The 17,015-nt window shown below is 48.5% G+C and overlaps 6 protein-coding genes across 6 annotated transcripts; 1 reads left to right on the top strand and 5 right to left on the bottom strand.

Moving 5' to 3' along the window:
- Positions 1–49: 49 nt before the first annotated feature.
- Positions 50–2,216, bottom strand: FOMMEDRAFT_82137 (uncharacterized protein; the record flags this gene model as incomplete). The annotated part of the gene is made up of 11 exons (XM_007265688.1): positions 50–415; positions 467–494; positions 555–637; positions 688–712; positions 767–816; positions 877–960; positions 1,018–1,228; positions 1,285–1,374; positions 1,424–1,558; positions 1,617–1,741; positions 1,791–2,216. 11 exons carry the CDS (start codon positions 2,214–2,216, stop codon positions 50–52), a joined length of 1,623 nt encoding a protein of 540 aa, XP_007265750.1.
- Positions 2,217–2,796: 580 nt separating this feature from the next.
- On the bottom strand, positions 2,797–6,410 carry FOMMEDRAFT_140191 (uncharacterized protein; the record flags this gene model as incomplete). The annotated part of the gene is made up of 11 exons (XM_007265687.1): positions 2,797–3,023; positions 3,079–3,192; positions 3,246–3,864; positions 3,917–4,245; positions 4,308–4,632; positions 4,689–5,022; positions 5,076–5,359; positions 5,414–5,852; positions 5,910–5,984; positions 6,040–6,215; positions 6,280–6,410. The coding sequence occupies 11 exons, from the start codon at positions 6,408–6,410 to the stop codon at positions 2,904–2,906; spliced, it is 2,946 nt and encodes a 981-aa protein (XP_007265749.1). The 3' UTR covers positions 2,797–2,903.
- Positions 6,411–6,741: 331 nt separating this feature from the next.
- FOMMEDRAFT_167393 (uncharacterized protein) lies at positions 6,742–9,524 on the top strand. The gene is made up of 3 exons (XM_007265686.1): positions 6,742–7,152; positions 7,214–7,444; positions 7,504–9,524. The coding sequence occupies exons 1-3, from the start codon at positions 6,768–6,770 to the stop codon at positions 9,312–9,314; spliced, it is 2,427 nt and encodes an 808-aa protein (XP_007265748.1). The 5' UTR covers positions 6,742–6,767; the 3' UTR covers positions 9,315–9,524.
- A 672-nt stretch (positions 9,525–10,196) lies between these two features.
- On the bottom strand, positions 10,197–13,228 carry FOMMEDRAFT_19430 (uncharacterized protein). Its single transcript, XM_007265685.1, has 7 exons — positions 12,968–13,228; positions 12,718–12,914; positions 12,532–12,668; positions 12,277–12,474; positions 11,910–12,222; positions 11,621–11,856; positions 10,197–11,557 (listed from the first exon to the last, which is right to left on the bottom strand). Exons 1-7 carry the CDS (start codon positions 13,207–13,209, stop codon positions 10,274–10,276), a joined length of 2,607 nt encoding a protein of 868 aa, XP_007265747.1. The 5' UTR covers positions 13,210–13,228; the 3' UTR covers positions 10,197–10,273.
- A 372-nt stretch (positions 13,229–13,600) lies between these two features.
- On the bottom strand, positions 13,601–14,499 carry FOMMEDRAFT_19429 (uncharacterized protein; the record flags this gene model as incomplete). Its single annotated transcript, XM_007265684.1, has 1 exon — positions 13,601–14,499. A coding segment is annotated over exon 1 (694 nt), but the record flags the coding sequence as incomplete, so codon positions are not given.
- Positions 14,500–14,650: 151 nt separating this feature from the next.
- FOMMEDRAFT_106624 (uncharacterized protein) lies at positions 14,651–16,972 on the bottom strand (the record flags this gene model as incomplete). The annotated part of the gene is made up of 5 exons (XM_007265683.1): positions 14,651–14,923; positions 14,998–16,170; positions 16,229–16,490; positions 16,556–16,799; positions 16,852–16,972. 5 exons carry the CDS (start codon positions 16,970–16,972, stop codon positions 14,858–14,860), a joined length of 1,866 nt encoding a protein of 621 aa, XP_007265745.1. The 3' UTR covers positions 14,651–14,857.
- Between the last annotated feature and the right edge of the window lie 43 nt (positions 16,973–17,015).

The following is a 17,015-nucleotide window of genomic DNA, read 5'->3' as shown; positions in this document are numbered from 1 at the left end:
AGCAATCCGTGCAAAGAACATGACAAGACTCGTTCACCAAAAAAAAATTCTATGCAGCAAGTGCAGCAATAGTTCCCCAAGTGGCCATAACAATAGCAATAACCATCAAAGCCCCATCTTTCAAGCCACATCTTCTCTCCAAACAGATTTTCGCCGCCACTGGCCCTATTACACATAGCATAAACGCAGAAAATGACCCGACGAACGCCATCATGGAGCTGAACTCCGGAATGAAAATCGAAACTGCCACGGATAAACAAGTGAAAGCGGAACGCTCTATAAGTATAAGAACATCTTTTGCAAATCCTGCACGTTTTATTTGTGAGGTTGTTGGTCCACCCGGTGTCTCAGGAGTACGCAATTGGGGTGGATCGCTTCCCTCAAGTCCAAGAAAAATCTCCAGTGTTATGATGACCTTTGTGAAATGTTAGCTATATGGTTATATGAAGAATTGCTTGCCACTGACTGGTCGAGTGCTCAAAGCAAACTTTGTCCTGAAAGAAGAAATAACCATTAATAAACATTCTAATTGCACAGTGCTTACTGCAACCTACAAAGGCATTATGACCAGGGACCATATCGCAAGCTTATTCAAGAAGACATTGTAACCGGGAGTAGCCAATAAATCCTTGCTAACCTAACGAACACATTGATACGGAATCATTGAATCGGCAAACTGTGGCTCACCTCGTCGCTAACAGAGTTCCCAAACCTGCAGAAGAATTTAGCGCTAGCGAAGAGCAGACGCATAGTATAAAACCCTTACATCAAGTATCCACCACCTCCAATGCATGTGTATACGACAGTGGCTGCAATCTGGAGAAATCAATAAGAAGTGAGCGCTTATTCCCCTTAGTAAGTGTAGTACGGTCGTACAAATGCGAGATTAATCATCTCATCAAACTCCTTAGGGTTCGCCATATCTTTTGCTAGAGACGGCAGTACAGCATGTCCAGAGAACTGATCACAATAGCATGAGTTCATTTGTCATTCCTGTGAATTAAGATGAATAGTTACCCCAGCCATGAAGAGGCCGAAAGCAACACCCAGTTCACCCCAGCCTGCAATACCCAAATTCGTCGGAGCAGGATCCCAGAGACTCCCAGGGGCTTCCGACTTCGATAGACCGTCGATAAACACAGTACCGATGATGAGTAGAGTCGACAAGATTCCGAGGATGGACGCATAAGATAGGAGCGAGAGAGGGCAAAAGACGGAAGGAATAAGCCTAAAGACGAAATACAGTCAGCAAACGGTTGGTGTGCATATAAGCAGCTCACATACACCGCGAGCCCCATTATCTTGTATGTTCCAGAAGAATAGATTGGCAAGATGGAATGTAGTGAGTCTCCGAACAAGGTGACCAAAACAACACTGGCGAAATCATCAGATGGTATTTAGACACAGGCCATGGATGGCATACCCGACTGTGAACAACTCAAGACAGAATAGAGAAGAGGTAAGAAGACGAGAACGTTGACCGAAGGCTTTGTTCCCAATATCGGCGTAAGTTCTTATTTGCGGATCGTCCGCCATGATTCGTGCAAGTATCTTCGCTCTAAGACCAAACTTTAGTTTCACACTACTTCGTGGGTGAAGCAGGAAGGTCAGCTTACGTGTAACAAGTTATCGTCCCATAGAAAATGATTAAAATCGTGCCCCCAATCCAGCCAGCATACGCAAAAGCCAGTGGCTCTGCAAGCATGCCGAATCCAAGCAAAATAGCTATGGAATTGAACAGCTGTAAAACTGTCAGACTTTATTCCCAAAAGAAATTTAAGCCTTCGTACCGTCTGACCAAACGTACTCTTCCCTGATACAATAGCTTTCTCGCTACGTGAAGAAGTAGACGACTTCTTCCTTGTGAGTCGCACTTTTTGTGACGGTGAACCATCCAGACCTTCTATTTCAGAACCTAAAGCTTTCTGCGACGCGTCAAGTTCCAGCTCATCGTGAAGAGCCTGACGACGACTAACACGAGAAGAAGACAAAGACGAGATTTTGCGCAGAAGAGGTGTCCGCTCTGAAGTTGGTGCAGGACGAGCGTGTTCCACACGAATCTGACTTGGTAATCTTCCTACGCTTGAAGGTAGGGATAAGCCACTCGTTCTCGGGCCGATAGGGACAATAGGTTGAACGGGCGTAGGCGCTTCCGAGCCCTCCAAGTCGTGATCCCATTCAAACTCGTCGAGTACAGGTTCCTCATTCCGAGGCATAGGTGTCGGGACGTCTTCTTCCTCATCCGCTACCTGTCGCCCGTCTTCGTCCGTGAGCTGCGCTTCCTCATCCAAAATTCCCGGTCTTTCATCTGTGCTGACAGACGAAGCTACATTTTGACCAGTTATGATATACTGTGAACGCCTGTAGGATGCAAGTGCATCCGAGACACCAAGAGTGCTTGACCATGATGAAGGAGCGAAGCTCGAACTGAGTGTAGCACCATGGTCAGACTGGTCGCGGTCGTATGAGCTCATCAACGGTGCACCAGAAGGAGGGGGACGCCTAGCTGCTCGAGTAGAGGAGGGAGCTTCAGCCCAGACGGAAGACTATTTAAGTTTTAAGATAACCGACCGAGATCTTCGGTCCGGAGCTCAGTCTTTGAACATCGGTAACATGGGTAGATACTCCGGCCCTTGGTATTGTGAATTCCAGTATCAGTCAGTAGCTTTGCTTGCTCTTTCTTTCATCTTCTAGTCATTTCCTTGCGAGAAGAGCCATCGGAGCATCGCGAGCGGAGAGAAGATCATGCGAGATCAGCTTCTTGGGCAGTTCCCAGAGGTCACAAGATGCCAAAGTGCTCAAAATAACCACTCATCGATATTCTACATCCGCTACAAACCAACAAACTTGCAACAAAACACGCTAAAACTACTGGAAATAAACAACAATATTAATCTATCATACTAATTAACAGCTTTACGATTCGTCCATAACATGTAGGACTCGCGGGCGATCTCAGAGTTCGCATTTTTGCCTCTCTGGCTCCGTCTAGCTTCAGGAATTTTTGCATTCATTCCCAAATCCTAGCGGAGTTGTCAAACATCAAGAATACTTGTCAATCCGGCACAATCGACTTACTGTTTGACGTTTTCGAATGCTCGTACTTAGAAGATCATACCACTTCGATAGGGCGTTCTTCAAGGCGAGCTCCCTGACCCCTTTCGAATTCAGCCAGGCCATGAACTGATCCAGCTGTAATTACACATTAGTAACTGAAACAGGGAAGCAAATGACGTAGGATGTACCTCTTCAAGGTCGGTGTAACAGGCCCAATCGCCTGAGCCAAATATGCTGTCCTCCCCTTCCTCTTCTAGCCGCCTCCCAGCGATGTCATCCTCTTTTCTCCTGTTCAGAATTTCCTGGTCGAATTCACTCGGTCCTTGGATGAACAAGCGACCTGTTGCATACTGTACAGCACCGCCGCTGCCAACAAGTGACGACGTTCCGCACCCATCGAACCACCAGATGCGGTTATAGAATCGATCTTTGCCTAGGGGTTTTAATCTGACCATTCCAAGAGTCTTCCTGAAGTCCCTCTCGATGCCCTCTAGACGGCGTTCTAGCTTGCCGACTTCCTCATCCAGCCGACGATGCTCCGCTAGAGCTTGTTTCTGGTGTGCCAACTTCTGCCGCGCAAGTTCACGTTGCTTCGCAAGAAGTTGTCCCTGCTGTGCCTTCAAGCGCAGAGTCAGTTGGCGTTGCGTCGAGTTACTCCGTCGACCGGCCGTTGAACCAGCCTCTGAAGCATCTTCTGAGGCAGCTACACCATCGGAATCGATGTCGCTAGCCTCGTTATTGAGAACAAGTTCCTCCGCTTCCTCCTCTTTCTTGCTATCCGCTACAAGCGCATTCATCTCTTCTAACCTGTGCTTCGAATCAGTACTTTGTGGTATTTAAATACTTACATTAGACGTACAGTTGTTTCTTTTGTCTATTCAGCTCTATCTTTTCTTTGCGATACGCAGTCAGTTGCTCCTCACAAGACTCGAGATGAGAGTGAATCTGTTTGCTCGAGACTGCTAGATCGCACATAAACTGCAATATGCTTATTCTATCTTCTGGTGGTAAAGAGAAATAGCGTTCAGCAGGGGACGCTACCGTTGGACCAGATCGCGGAGTTGGTGATGATAGAGGCGATGATCCCGGTGATAAAGGATCGATTGAAGAACTTGAAGATTCCGGCCAGTCGAACAGAAGCTTGTTGAGAATAGATCGCAATTTCGGGAAAGAAGAAAGCGTCGCATGCTACATGAAGGACTGATATTAGACAACCTGTAAGAAATCCAATGAAATAGTGAAGAACACACATCTTTAAGGCATCCGATTAGCGCATCTTGCCAACCAGCTCGGCCGTCATTGTGCTTGAGGGGCACTCGCTCCCAGGTGTTTCCAACATCAGCCAGTGCTTCCATAAGTACGTCGACAGAAGGCTGGTCACTCGTATCTAACTCGTTTTTCTTCAACTCATGCAGCGAAAGAACGAATGCATGACGCGTGAAAGGAACCGTCCGCAGATTATATATTAGTACGCTATGCACTTCGGCGAGAAGATTGCAATGCAAGTCGGGGATGCAATGCCGCAGAGCATGCTCAAAATCGTCAAAAGAGAAAAATGAAAGGTGCAGAGGTTGGCTACAAAGCACGAATAAATAACTACGAGTGCGTTAAAGTTGAACGGCGACACGTACCCAAAACAAATCAAGAAGTTCCAAACGGCGAGGAAGCCCTCGAAGGCACCCTTGGTTTCACCGAAGGGTATTTTATCAGGGCTCCTGCTTGGCTTTGGTCTCCTCACTTGCATACCGGCTTTCTTATCCCGGTCGTTTATTCGAACGTCAAGATCTTCTGTAGGGTAACGAACCGCTTTCTTCTTCAGCTTTGCTTTCTCCGCTGCGGCTCGTTCTGCTTCTTCTTTAGCAGCTTGATCAGCAGCGCGCTTTTCTGCCTTGATCCTCGCAGTTTCGGCTGCTTTCTCCTCTTGCTCGCGCTGACGATGAGCAGTCTCCTCAGCCTTTGCGAGAGCTACAAATCATTTAGTTGTTGACCTGCACATACTTACATGAATTTCGCTTCACCTTTGGCCTCCCTTTCTCTCTCTCTGATCATCTTCTTGGTCAGCCGACCCTCTCTTTCCGCTTGAGCTTCCTTCTCTTCCCAAACTTTCTTTCGTTTATCGATCTCGTCTTTTCGAACCTTTTCTACACCCGCCCTAATGTGGTCGGGCATTTCTGTTGGTATACCAAGCCTTTGAGCCACAACTGGCTTGACGGTCCAAGGGGAGGCGAGAGATGAATCTCTATCCAGACATTCTCGGAGGAAACGGCGCAAGAGCGACTTCGAAAACACAAGTCTATCACGTCTGTAGTGACTAAACAGTGAGATAGTTAATTTAAACATGTGCAAAGACACGTACGACATAACATCGCAATGGACATCCATCAGGCTACCAGCGAATTTTGCATTTGATTCATCAGTATGTCCATTCAAGGCGAGTCTTCCTTTTTCTTTCACCCTACCACTTTCCCTCCTGGCTACAACAGGAGCAGAAGCCGGCTGGTCATTTTCCGGAGGTGCTTCTTCCTCCAAAAGTCGGACTCTGTAAGTATAGCTAGCAGGATCATCTCGAGTAACGCTTTCTTCAAGTGTGATGCTCAGGTCACCACCAATGGAATGGATCGGTCGAGGCTCGGGTGTGGATTCGGTGCCAGACGAGCCAGACGAGGAAGATGCCACGTCCGAATCGTCCGCATCCGAGGCGGATCGTTTACGCTTCAATGTAGACATAGATCTCGGAGGGAAGACCTCTACCAGACGCGCGGCATACCTATTACCCTCTACATCGACGAATATTTCTGCGATTCATCGTTAGGTATTCAGTTCCGCTTGAATGAAACGGGTTAGGAACGGACTTTCGTCAGGGAAATATCTATCTTTATAGCGATCATGTACCGCTTCAACGAGGTGATCCAACCTGCCCATGACCTCTGAAGAAAGCGCTGTGTCAGAGTGGCGAGGATACAGAATTTTAAATAAGCTCACGCCATTGGACAGAGCTGAGGACGGCGGCTTTGAGCGGTTCGGGGAAACGGGAGTGCAGGGTTCGGGCCTCCTGTTGCTCGCTCTCAAGGGCCTGGAAATAATCGAGACCACTCTTGCCAGTAACGTCGCATTGGAACTGCTTGAGTTTATAGAAGCTCATACGCGCAGCATATGCTCTGGGGGAGGAAAGACGCGTCAGACACGCGAGGATTGGGGTGAGAAGAAGCGAGAAGGACGGACTCGTATGTGTCGAAAACCTCGCCTGTTTGCGCGAGAAGATAGACCTCTTTATTCGTGTCATGTTTGGCGGCTTCGAGGAGCTCTGAAGAGGGCTCGGTGAGAAGGACGTGTTTTCTTCTACAGCTGGGCATTGGGGAGTAGAGGAAGGCGGGAGGAGAGATGGATGATGGTGGCGAAAGAGAAAGCCAGGTATGTGGCAGAGGGAATGGGAGACTTGCGGCTGAGGAGCCGGGCAGGTGCCATTTGGACTTCACCTTCGGCGGAGAGGCCATGTTGCTGCTGAGGTAACAAATAATTATGTCAGAATATGTTATGTCATACAGCGTACCTGAGTGACTGCCGCATTTGGATATTCACGCGTTTGCTACGTAATAGAGTAGGGATTAAGCACCAGATCCTCGCGTCTGGTCTAGTTGGAGCCGAGCACCACAACTCATCTTTCCTCTCTTCCACCGTCTCCCACTCGCCGTCTCTTTCGCTGTTCGCCTATGCTCCAGGCAAACCCAAACTCCTCCGTGCTGACAGTCTCGCCCCCAGACTCTGGCTTCAGCCCCAGGCGCGAGTTCGTTCGCGACAGCCATGTCCCCTCAACCTTTGCCCTTCTCGCAATAGCCGGCTCGGGTTTCGTTCGTCTCTCCTCATTTTCTGATCAGGTCGTCTCTGCTCTCCGTGATGCATTCGACCTCAGCGGCCTCCTTCGCGCTGCTCGTCGCGACGACGACCTCAAGCTCATCGAGTTCAACCTCGAGGGCAAACCTTGGACTCAGACCAAAAATGCAGACTCTGAGAAGCTCTTCATCCAAATCCTCGCAATCATATTCCATCACGGATACAGGTTCTTGTCCACTATAGACTATGGCAGAGAGTCTTCCGGTCCGTCATGTATTTTTCCTTTCTAGTCATGTCCTGCTTACTTTGGTATACAATAAAATAGAACGCGTTTCGATCGCGTTTTCTAGGCCAACTGTCTTATCGGCTTACGAGGCAACTCGTGTTCCGTTTGCTCTGTCTTTCCCGTCGTCAACAGTCCTGCGAGTTATAAACCCGCCTCTGAATTCAAGCCCTGCTATTTTGCAGGCTGCACGTTCTGCTTGGCCACGCGGTGTCGAGTCCGAGAAAACGGTCTCGGATAAGATCTTCGAGTTCCGTCTGAAGGGGTATGGATGTACGTAGTTATCTTTTAAATGTTTCAAAGATAACACTCAATGTCTTCGTATATTTTAGTGTTTCAAGAAGACACTTTTTCGACTGATTCAATGAAACATGTACTTGCGTTGCTCAACGCACTAGACCAGCACGGGTTCACGCTGCTTACCTCGTTATCGTTAAGCGGCAGTCACTCGCGAGTGAAGGACTTGTGGATATTCTCGGGCTCTCCTCTTGAGCCATCCTCCGAACTTGGTGCATCAGGCTCGAGTCCTGAACTTTCGCGTGGTTTCACGCCGACAGGCTCAAAGAGCGCGCTTTCTCCGGTCTGGACGTCGTCTTCTTCTCAGGGCAACAACCACTCAGCGGATACGCTACATGGCAAAGGTGGCTCTTTACCTGGTTCTACCCACGGATCATCGCATACTCTAGGACATGCTCGTTCAGCCACAGAGCCAGCTGCTTCTCCGCTGGGGCGAACACCCTCCGTTTTGCACAAGAAGAACTCTCCAAAACCCTTACGGACACTGCCGTATCCTAACTCGCGGTTTAGTCGCTCCTCTGAGGAGTTCCCGATTCGAAGGTACAACTTGAGCAAGATCGGAAGTATTGACATGACGGGTATCGGTAGTGCAAACCAGCGTAGTTTTGTCGCTGGTAATGCGAACGGTGCTGCTCGATCGTTGTCACCACAGGACTTTCCCAGGTCTTCGATAGAAAGTGATCCTTCACAAGGCTATCGCGACCCGCACCAAGCGGAACGCGGGCGGGTGAAGACTGGGGATTTATTCTACGAAACGGGCCCTAACTCCACAACTCAGCAACCCCAAATGACGTTTTCGGAAGCCATAGGCAAAGACGTGCAGGCAATTGGTCATTCTTCTCCCGGTGGTTCCAGCTCAGAGTCCCGGCACTCTTCGAACCATCTGAGCCCACGCGACTTAACCGAGCCTCCAGAGGATGTACCTCAAAGCGTCTCGCAGCGCGTCGTATCAGATGCAAGTTCAGTGACACCTCCCATCCTCAATTCTGGAGTATTTCGAGACTCCGCGTTCTCCAGTTCGACGAACCGGTCTTACGAGATACCGATAAAATGGACTGGAGCTCCAGATGGTGAGAAAGATAAGGATTCACGTCCGTTCTCTTACAGTCGTTTGCCTATCGAACGCAACTCTTCCTCGCCTGAGACAGATGAAGGTTATGGAGGTAGTGTGGAGAACGGTGCGCCACCAACTCAGCGGCCGTCCTCAACGCCAACCTTCCCTGGAGCGTGGCAGCCAACTCCAATTGTTGAAATTCCAGAGGATCAAGGAGGGCTTGCGTCATCCGACGCTGCCGAGAATGAGCGCTCCCCAGAGAGAAAGGAAGTTGACGCTGAACGTGTTGCGTCTCCCATAGCATCTGACTTCCCTGAAGCAAACCGAAAGAGTGAAGCAGGGCTCATCAGCGAGATGCCTCAGCCGACGCACCCTACAACAGAGGAGAAGCGGCGATCCTCAAACATTCCTTCTTCGCCGACGAAATCAGATGGATGGGTGTTGGTTAGTGTCGCGGACGGTGTTACGGATAAACGGACATCTGGTTTATCCGGCGAACGGCCCACATCACCCAGTTCGAGCTCGGATAATAGTCGTTCCAAGTCGCCTAAGCCAGTGGCGTCCTCCTTATCGCCAATAGCAAAAGCAATCGTTTTGGAAGACGCGAAACACCCCGCGAATAAGGATAACGACACCCGGTCCACGTCAACGCTGAAGCGGATATTTTCTGTAACGAAGTCCAAGACGCGTCAACCTCCAGTTGCTCAAGCCGCTGTACACGATAAAGACGGAAGAGCGCGTAAGATGAGCATCAGGGAGAGGTGGCTGAAGAAGACTTCAACATCTACTTAACTGTGCCGTATTGACTCTCATTTATCTCAACATCCTGACTTTTCGCTATTGTTGTACTGAAGAATCCTTTCGTGTTTCACTAACAGACGCTTTGCTCGTTGTATTCCCAACAACCGTACACCACTTCGCTACTGTCTGATTAATGATTCGTTCCTTGATTGAAGGACTTTTTTCTAGGTTAGCTTTTATGTTTGCATATTCTATAGTGTTATAGTGTACAGATTCCACCCACGAGCTATACAACTAGATCCAGGAGTGTATTCGTTTCTTATGTGACTCTATTTCTTTGGAAGTTAATCAATTTATATATCCTCGTTACCCTGTGCCATACCGTTGGTAACATCAAAATTAGACTAAATGCCACCCAAATGAAGACTGGGCTCCAAATACCGTGCCGTCTGTACAATAACCGCGTACACATGAAGATGCCCACCATTTATAAGCTACTGAGTTTGTGAGTTCAGGTTTGAAATCAGTCACTGCCCGTGCTGTTTGTTCCCTGTGCTTCAATATGAGCTGATTCCACTTGAGGAAGTACAACCTCCTCTTATACTGAAAAGCCTTGAAACCTTCAGGGCCTTAACAGCTTGCTTGTCTTAGAGTATATTAACCATGTCTGGTAAAGTATGACATGCCTCTGTAAACAGTGAGTGACCTTGGGATGGAGCAATAAAATGATCCATGAGGTGTGCCTTTCATGCAGTCGCAAAATGGGTCAAGTCAATATCACAACAGTAGTCTGTTTGCTGTAATAATATCGACCTCCGCTAGTTATCTCTGGCTCGATCCAATCCTGTTTTCCCAGGGGAAATGTATACACAGCTCCATAAACCTCGTATAATACAGTACGATATCTAAATACGTCGCTAATGATCCATCTAAACTAAATAATAGACAAATAAGTAACTAGAATAATATATTGTCACAATAATTAATAAAAGAAACGAAAATGAAAATAATCATGTATTTTGCTTCGGCTGAAGTCCATTTGACCTAGTAGATTCATCGGAACGTCTCCTTTCATCTTCGGATATTCTCGAACCATCGTTATTCTCCGTGACCCAGGAAGCCTCCCGCCGGCCATCTCTATTTGAAGCTTTCAATGTCGCAGGGACCTTGACTAGAGACACTCGACGTGCCGCGCGTGTCTTGTCCCATTCCTCTGCCTGTTCCTCAGAGATTTGTGACGCTATAACAGGGCTTTTGTCTGTTCCAATGGACGGCGATGAGAATGATGCGCGCCCAGAAGAAGGCTCAAGAGGAGACGAGGAAGAGAAGAAGCTCGATCCATTAAAGCCACCCGGAGGAACTTCGTGAGAAGGAGTGGTAAGAGGCGAATTGGGATCCAGAGTCCGACTCGAAGCCATATTCCGCTGGTTACCAACAGTAATGCGAATACTTCGCGGCCAATCTGAACCGAAGTCAAGTGCGGAGTGGAACGACTCGCAGATGGAAGAATCGTTCTGTCCATGCGACAAGTCCGAGAGATCACTGCGGGAAGAAGTCCGGCCACACGCATCAGGTGTTGCATCATTTTCATGAACGGACAGTACCATCGTAGGGACAGAATTATTCCTCCCATGGTCCCGATTAGCTGCCAAAGCCATGTCCTCACTTTTCCGAATTTTATGCTCACGCTCCTCTGAAGCCAAATCTGCGGCAAGGACATCGCGAAAGCAAGTTGCTTTCACTATCTCAAGCCGAAGCTGTTTGATGTGTCTGCCTAGGTTGATAACTGACGCCTGCAATCGATCACGGGTAGAACGCTGGAACGATGTAAGAATAGCCAAGTTATGGACAAGTCTGATGTCCGAATCGAGCTGAGTCCGTGCTGCTTCAATCCTTGACTCAAAATCTCGAATCTTAGACAAGACAATCCTCAGTCGGGATTGGCCGCTTGAAGGGCCCTCGATGGACGAAGATCGCACTCGCGAAAAGGACACGTAATTATCCTGAGCCACATCGGAAGAGATACGGAGCCTGTTGTTACGAGTGTCCTCGACAGGGCTATCTAGTTTGCTCGAGTCATTTCCCCCTGGAATTTGCGGCGCATCGCTCGTGTAAGAACTCCTGTCCATCCTTGCATCTTCCTTCGCGCTAACCGAGCGCATCCTGATCCCTGCGGTTTTAAATGCACTTGCGTAATTTATATGAGCGATCCATTCGTTCCGCTGTATTTCGTTTTCTGTCTGTAACAGTATGTGTCGACCGGAAGGCATGACAAGTCGGACAACATAATCACGCTTCGCCCGACGAGAGCATTATCAGTAGGAGAGCTAACAAATATAAGATCGGAGTAATCATACCTTGACGTAAGATGCATCGTATACCGCAATCGCATCTTTCACGGACAACAGTTCGTCAGGTCGTAGATACGAAGGCTGGGTAGGGAATATTTCGCTCTCCGGGGATTGCGACTGGATGACTAGATTTAACGCAACCGCGGAGTCGCGGTAGAAGAGAAGTTGAGAACCAGTCAGGATTATGCTCCACTCCCTCCACTTCCTGCTCGATGCTCGTTTTCCACCATCCAACAAATCATCTGAAGCGTATTTGTGGTTAGATAAATCGTGCGACTGAAAATAAACCGCTAACCTTTCCGATTCAAAAGTCCCACCTTTGTTACTCTCAACGCTGAGATATGGGATGTGACACTATCTTCGTCGGAAGAAGTTGGAGGCGCGAAGTTATTGAGCATGGGTCCAGGAGCACCCGTGGCATTTAATGAGAAGAACGGTAAAGTGGACATTCTCCTCGTATCTGCTGCATCAATCTCGATGATATCTGCTCGGGCAAACGACCGACGAAGTTCTGCCTCATTCCACGAACCAGCAGTACCCTGATAAGAATAGGGATTACGCAACGGGATGTGGCTCTCAACGTCGACACGAAGCGAACCAAGAAGATTCTGAGTAGAGAATAAACCAAGCCGTCAACCCGGTAATTGTAAAACATCACATACCCGAGTAATGAGATAATACGCGTCCACTTTATTTGACTTGCCCAGAATGGACAGTCCAGAGCCAGACGGATTAGGTGTCATTTGGCCGCTTGCTAGAGATTGCATCCTCCCATCTTGCGTGAAGCCGCGTTGCCCATTCACATCCAGCGGATCTTCTATGAAGATGAAAGGGGCAAATACGATATTATCAAAAAAGTACTAACGTATTCAGAAAAAGTCAGCATTACTACGTACAACAGAGTAACAACTCCCTACCTCGAGGACATCAGTGGATACTCCTACAAGCTTGGTATTCTTGACATAATCCGCTTTGGTCATCTTTCGTTTATTAGATTTGTTGAACGCGTCTGTGTGTAACATGATCAAACTAAATGCCAGAATATACGGGTGATCTGTCACGCAGTCAATATCCATATCAAGATCGCGCGACTGAAGACTAACCTGGAGATACAAAAATATCAGGATTACATTTTGTGTATCTCGCGGCGAAGGCCTCCATGACACGGTCGATTTGTTGCGTTTCCTTTGGTAGACCCACGTCCATAAGGAGCTTTCGTAGGGCTATGTCAAGCGGGTCATTTGCAAAATCGAACCGATCAATGTAGAGTTGCAGCGCTTGGTTATAATATGAGTCACCACTGCAGGGCAGAACTATCAGACATCTTCAAAACAAGCCAACTGGCAAACCAACCTTGCAGCAAGTATGTTGGCGATCTCAGCCTTGCTTACCGCTTCCTCAAGCCTGCCCAAGAACTCTTCAGGTGGTTCTTCATCGGCCCGTGGCTTTGGAATCTCTACAGCTGATTTTGATAAGGATGTTCTTGTAAAGGTACCTGACTGGCGGGGAGAAGACGACATGTTGTCCGTGATATTAGTTGAAGCAGTTGGAGAAGAAATGGGACTTGACGGAGATGAGGAGCTGAAAATTCCCATTGAGAACCGTTGGAGGACATTAGGAGGATTTGTCATGGATCGCGGGCGATTCTGTCGTTCATCAAGGATGGGAAACCTGGAGATAGCTGGTGAAGTGACAAAAGACATGTGTATAGGACGAGGCTGAGGTCCTTGGAGAGGCATGCCATCCCCATTTGCCACAGAATTTGTCATGTCATTAGCAGTCTGTGGGCGATGCCTTCGCGCAGGACGAGTTGGGGAGGAGGAATCGGGCACCGGGGAAGCAGGATCGTTCCGTGACGAACGACGCATCGAAGTACTTCGTTCGGAGTGTCTTCTTCTCAGTTTTCCAGTCGGTTGGAAATTGGAGGATTGAGGCGTGGAACCGGGTGATGATTGGATGGGTTTGTCAGGAAACATGGGGGATATTGGTTGAAATGCTGGTAAGGCGGGTGCAGATGACAACCGTGCCGTTTGTTCGGAAGGACTCTGAGACTCGTTAGGTCCCTTGAACGACTGTACTCTTCGACGAGTCCAAAACGAAGCCCTTCGTATTAAGGATCTCGACTCTGACCGAGTACTCGGTGAACTAGAAGACGGGTTCTCATCTGCCAAAACACCTGAATCATCACCGCTCGGCACGATCTGCAACTGCGAGCTTGATGCTTTTCGTTTTGGTTGCGGAGTGGCGAGTTCGGTTTGCGAGCGCGAAAAGCTCTTAACGCGTCGAACCACAGGACTGGTATCCATTCGTGTCGGCCTTGGAGCAGTACTGGGTCTTGCTGATGTCGAAGTAGATGGACCTCTTGGTGTCGCACCAGCAACCGACGGCATAACATGAGAAAGACCAATCCCAAGGCCAGCTTGTGCGAGTGTGTACGTAGATTGAGATTGGGGAGGCATCAGGGTCGATGCACGCGAAGGTCTGGTTCGCTCAGAACTTGGAACGGCCTCTAGCGGGCACGTTGGAAAGTGCATCGTTCCGGTGCTACGCCGCGCGAATAACGGATCAACCGTGTCTGCATCGCGTGGTACGTCGGGTAAGTCCTTGTTGAAATCAATATTATAGCTAACTGCACGAGCGATTCGTCCGTCTTCTGTGGCTCGTGCACGCACCGCGGATCTCTGTGGACCCTCCGACACAGCCGCGCTCATGGAAGGAGCTGCTCGGCGACGCCAGAGCGGTAACGAGAAGAAGGTTGTTGTCTGGGTTGTGGTCGTTACGGTTGTGGTTGTAGTTTCCGCCATAAAGGCTTGCGAGCTGGAAGCTCGGTCAGCATCCACTTCGGAATACGTTGGTAGAGCTGAATCATTCGCGCTGTGGTCGTGAGCAAAGCCTAACGTAGTACCAGACTTGCCGCCCACCATCGCCTAGGAGCAGGTCGAAGGGTGAAAATGACAATGCGTTTTGCTCCAGATTGGCGAGAATAATAGTTGTGTAAAGAGACTGTGACACTAGGAAAGACGGAATATGGGGTGCAGGCACAGGTGTTCTAGATTCCGAAAGTATAGTGTAACAGAAACAGCCGTATTACGTACAACATCAGAATCCAAAGTGACCTGATCGTCCACCACTACAACAATGAAAAATAGCCGGACAAACAACGCATCACAACAGTTATTTCTACTACCAATAATAGCGAGATGGACTGTCTGAACACAATGCGCAGATGAATCATACAGGTCATTATGTCTTTTGAATCCGCTTCTTTTCCCTCCGCAATGCTTGTCGCCTCTGTTCCAGTCGGTCCCGCTGGGAAAGTGATTATGATTATTAAATTTGTCTTTGAGCACAGTCTCGCAATGCATAAGCAGAAATGAGCTCACCTCCTCATTCCGTTTGTTCTCACTGTATTTCATCTTGTCATATAATTTCCGTTGTTTCCGGCTCATCATCATCTTATTCATGTCCACTTCATTGTCCGTCGGCGGCGGTCTTGGCGTCGCATCATCCGTTTTCTTTGCCGCCTTTTTGACACTCTTTTCAAATGCTCCAAAGTCGACACCTTGTGACTCTGCTTGTAACTCGGCAGCGCGCAGCCGTTCTGAATCGCTGCCCGCATATGCGACGGAGACACCGAGGGCATCCTTTCCATCTGCCGTATCGGCATTTTCGTCATCCGATTGAGACGCGGTCTCATGTTCTTCCTCGTCACGGGAGACGTCCATGGCATCCTGCTCGGCTTGGGTAGGATTGTATGCACCGAGTGACTCTCCGAACGGACTTAGGTGAGGCGGCAGTGTTGCGCCTTGAAGGTACGGCTCTTCAGAAAGAACTTTGCCCGCATTTACACAATCCACGACCCATTGCGGCTGAACGTACTTGCGTTTCTGCCGTCGCTCCTTCTCCTCAGTTGATATATTATTCCCGGCGACTAACGGTCGGTCAATGATGACATGAGTTATCGATTCGTCACTGTCATCAAATGGCGATCCAGAACCAGACGTTGCAGGCCAACCAACACGTCCGCCAAATGACCGTATTATGAACTCAAACAGAGGCCGCGATGTTTCTCTGGATAGGAAGAATGTGTACGGAGACAGTAGCTTTCCGGCTGTTGATTCGGGTAAGGATGAAAGAGTTTGGAGTGTAGTCAATGAAGCAGCTTCTTCTGGGTTTGTTTTGGATGGTTGAGAGACGAAGTCATCGGTAGCCTCTGCCACCTTGTTATCCTCTTCGACCATGGGCAGAGTCGCATCGTTTTGTGTCGTGTCATTAACAGAGACGTCTTTGATAGCCTGCCTGACAATTTTTCCCGATACCGCCTTCCCAGTTACTTCTATTTTCTGCTGCTCGCTACTGTCACCAGAAAGCCGCTTGTCAACTTCTTGCAAGCTGAAGGCACCAACGCCGGCAGCAGTGGCATCTTTATCGGAGTCCAGTGGAGGAGGATAAACAAGTCCGGCGTCCATATAGAGTTTGAAAAAGACAAAACCAAGCAATGTCTGGTAGAGTTCCAGGAACGTCAACATTACTCGCACATCAACGTCCGCGGGAATCTATCAGAGATTCCTTATGTTATGATATAAATCTTGCTTGACAAATAGAAACCCTTACGTTTTGAGTAAACTGGTATGGCACAAGCCAGGTAACGTTCTGATCCATGACCTCTGCCTGGAAATAGACGCCCTTGATGGATAAGAAAATCTTGCGAAGTGTATTTGTGCGCATGACATATAGCTGCCATTCGGCGGACAACCGAGCGCAGTTTTCGATGAGTGACGGAGGAAGTCTATTATTGGATGGCAATGATGCAAAAAGGGATATAAGGCATAGCGCGTCATCGATGTCGCGAACTGCATCTATGAAAGTTGGATATCTAGTCGAATAGACGAAACTGCATGAGACCCCAAGCACATATCATAAAATGGAGCAGCATAGTACCTTTCTTTGATGATATGGTCAAGCCGATAGACTGGCTTGTTTTCTTCCAGACTCTTTGCAACACTCCATTCGCCTCGACCAAGCGCTCTGGAAAGTTTTTTCGCGAATGCTTTATGTTCTCGAAGCTTTTCCAATACGGGCTCATGAGCTAAGTATGCGATGTCCTTCGCATAATAAAACGACGTAGGAGCTGATGATCCTCTATTCGCCTTCTTCTTGTTCTTCGGATCCCTTGGGAAGATACCTACGTAGAGTTTGTTTAATATCTTTGCACCGTAGAACGATCTGATCCAGACCTTTTAGAATGCATAGTCTGCGGAAGTCGGCGAGTGAGCATTGGAGTTTCTTGATTGCTGCTGAACGCGTAACATAAGCCTTGGCTGCCCCAGCCTTTCCTTTCTGCTTTATACGGCCCATGTCGAAGAACGCAGAGAGCTCTGGTGATTATAGGTCCGATTGA

The sequence above is a fragment of the Fomitiporia mediterranea genome (genome assembly GCF_000271605.1).
Source record: "Fomitiporia mediterranea MF3/22 unplaced genomic scaffold FOMMEscaffold_5, whole genome shotgun sequence".
Classification (NCBI taxonomy): domain Eukaryota; kingdom Fungi; phylum Basidiomycota; class Agaricomycetes; order Hymenochaetales; family Hymenochaetaceae; genus Fomitiporia; species Fomitiporia mediterranea.
This window is presented reverse-complemented; position numbering and strand designations above follow the sequence as displayed.

Bases quoted from the DNA above. Each gene is read 5' to 3' on its own strand.
- FOMMEDRAFT_167393 (XM_007265686.1), top strand. From the start codon at position 6,768: ATGCTCCAGGCAAACCCAAACTCCTCCGTGCTGACAGTCTCGCCCCCA. The intron at 7,153-7,213 runs GTCCGTCATGTA...ACAATAAAATAG, and splicing joins CTATGGCAGAGAGTCTTCCG to AACGCGTTTCGATCGCGTTT. The intron at 7,445-7,503 runs GTACGTAGTTAT...CGTATATTTTAG, and splicing joins CCGTCTGAAGGGGTATGGAT to TGTTTCAAGAAGACACTTTT.
- FOMMEDRAFT_19430 (XM_007265685.1), bottom strand. From the start codon at position 13,209: ATGGGAATTTTCAGCTCCTCATCTCCGTCAAGTCCCATTTCTTCTCCA. The intron at 12,915-12,967 runs GTTGGTTTGCCA...TCTGCCCTGCAG, and splicing joins GCCAACATACTTGCTGCAAG to TGGTGACTCATATTATAACC. The intron at 12,223-12,276 runs GTATGTGATGTT...TTCTCTACTCAG, and splicing joins CGTATTATCTCATTACTCGG to AATCTTCTTGGTTCGCTTCG.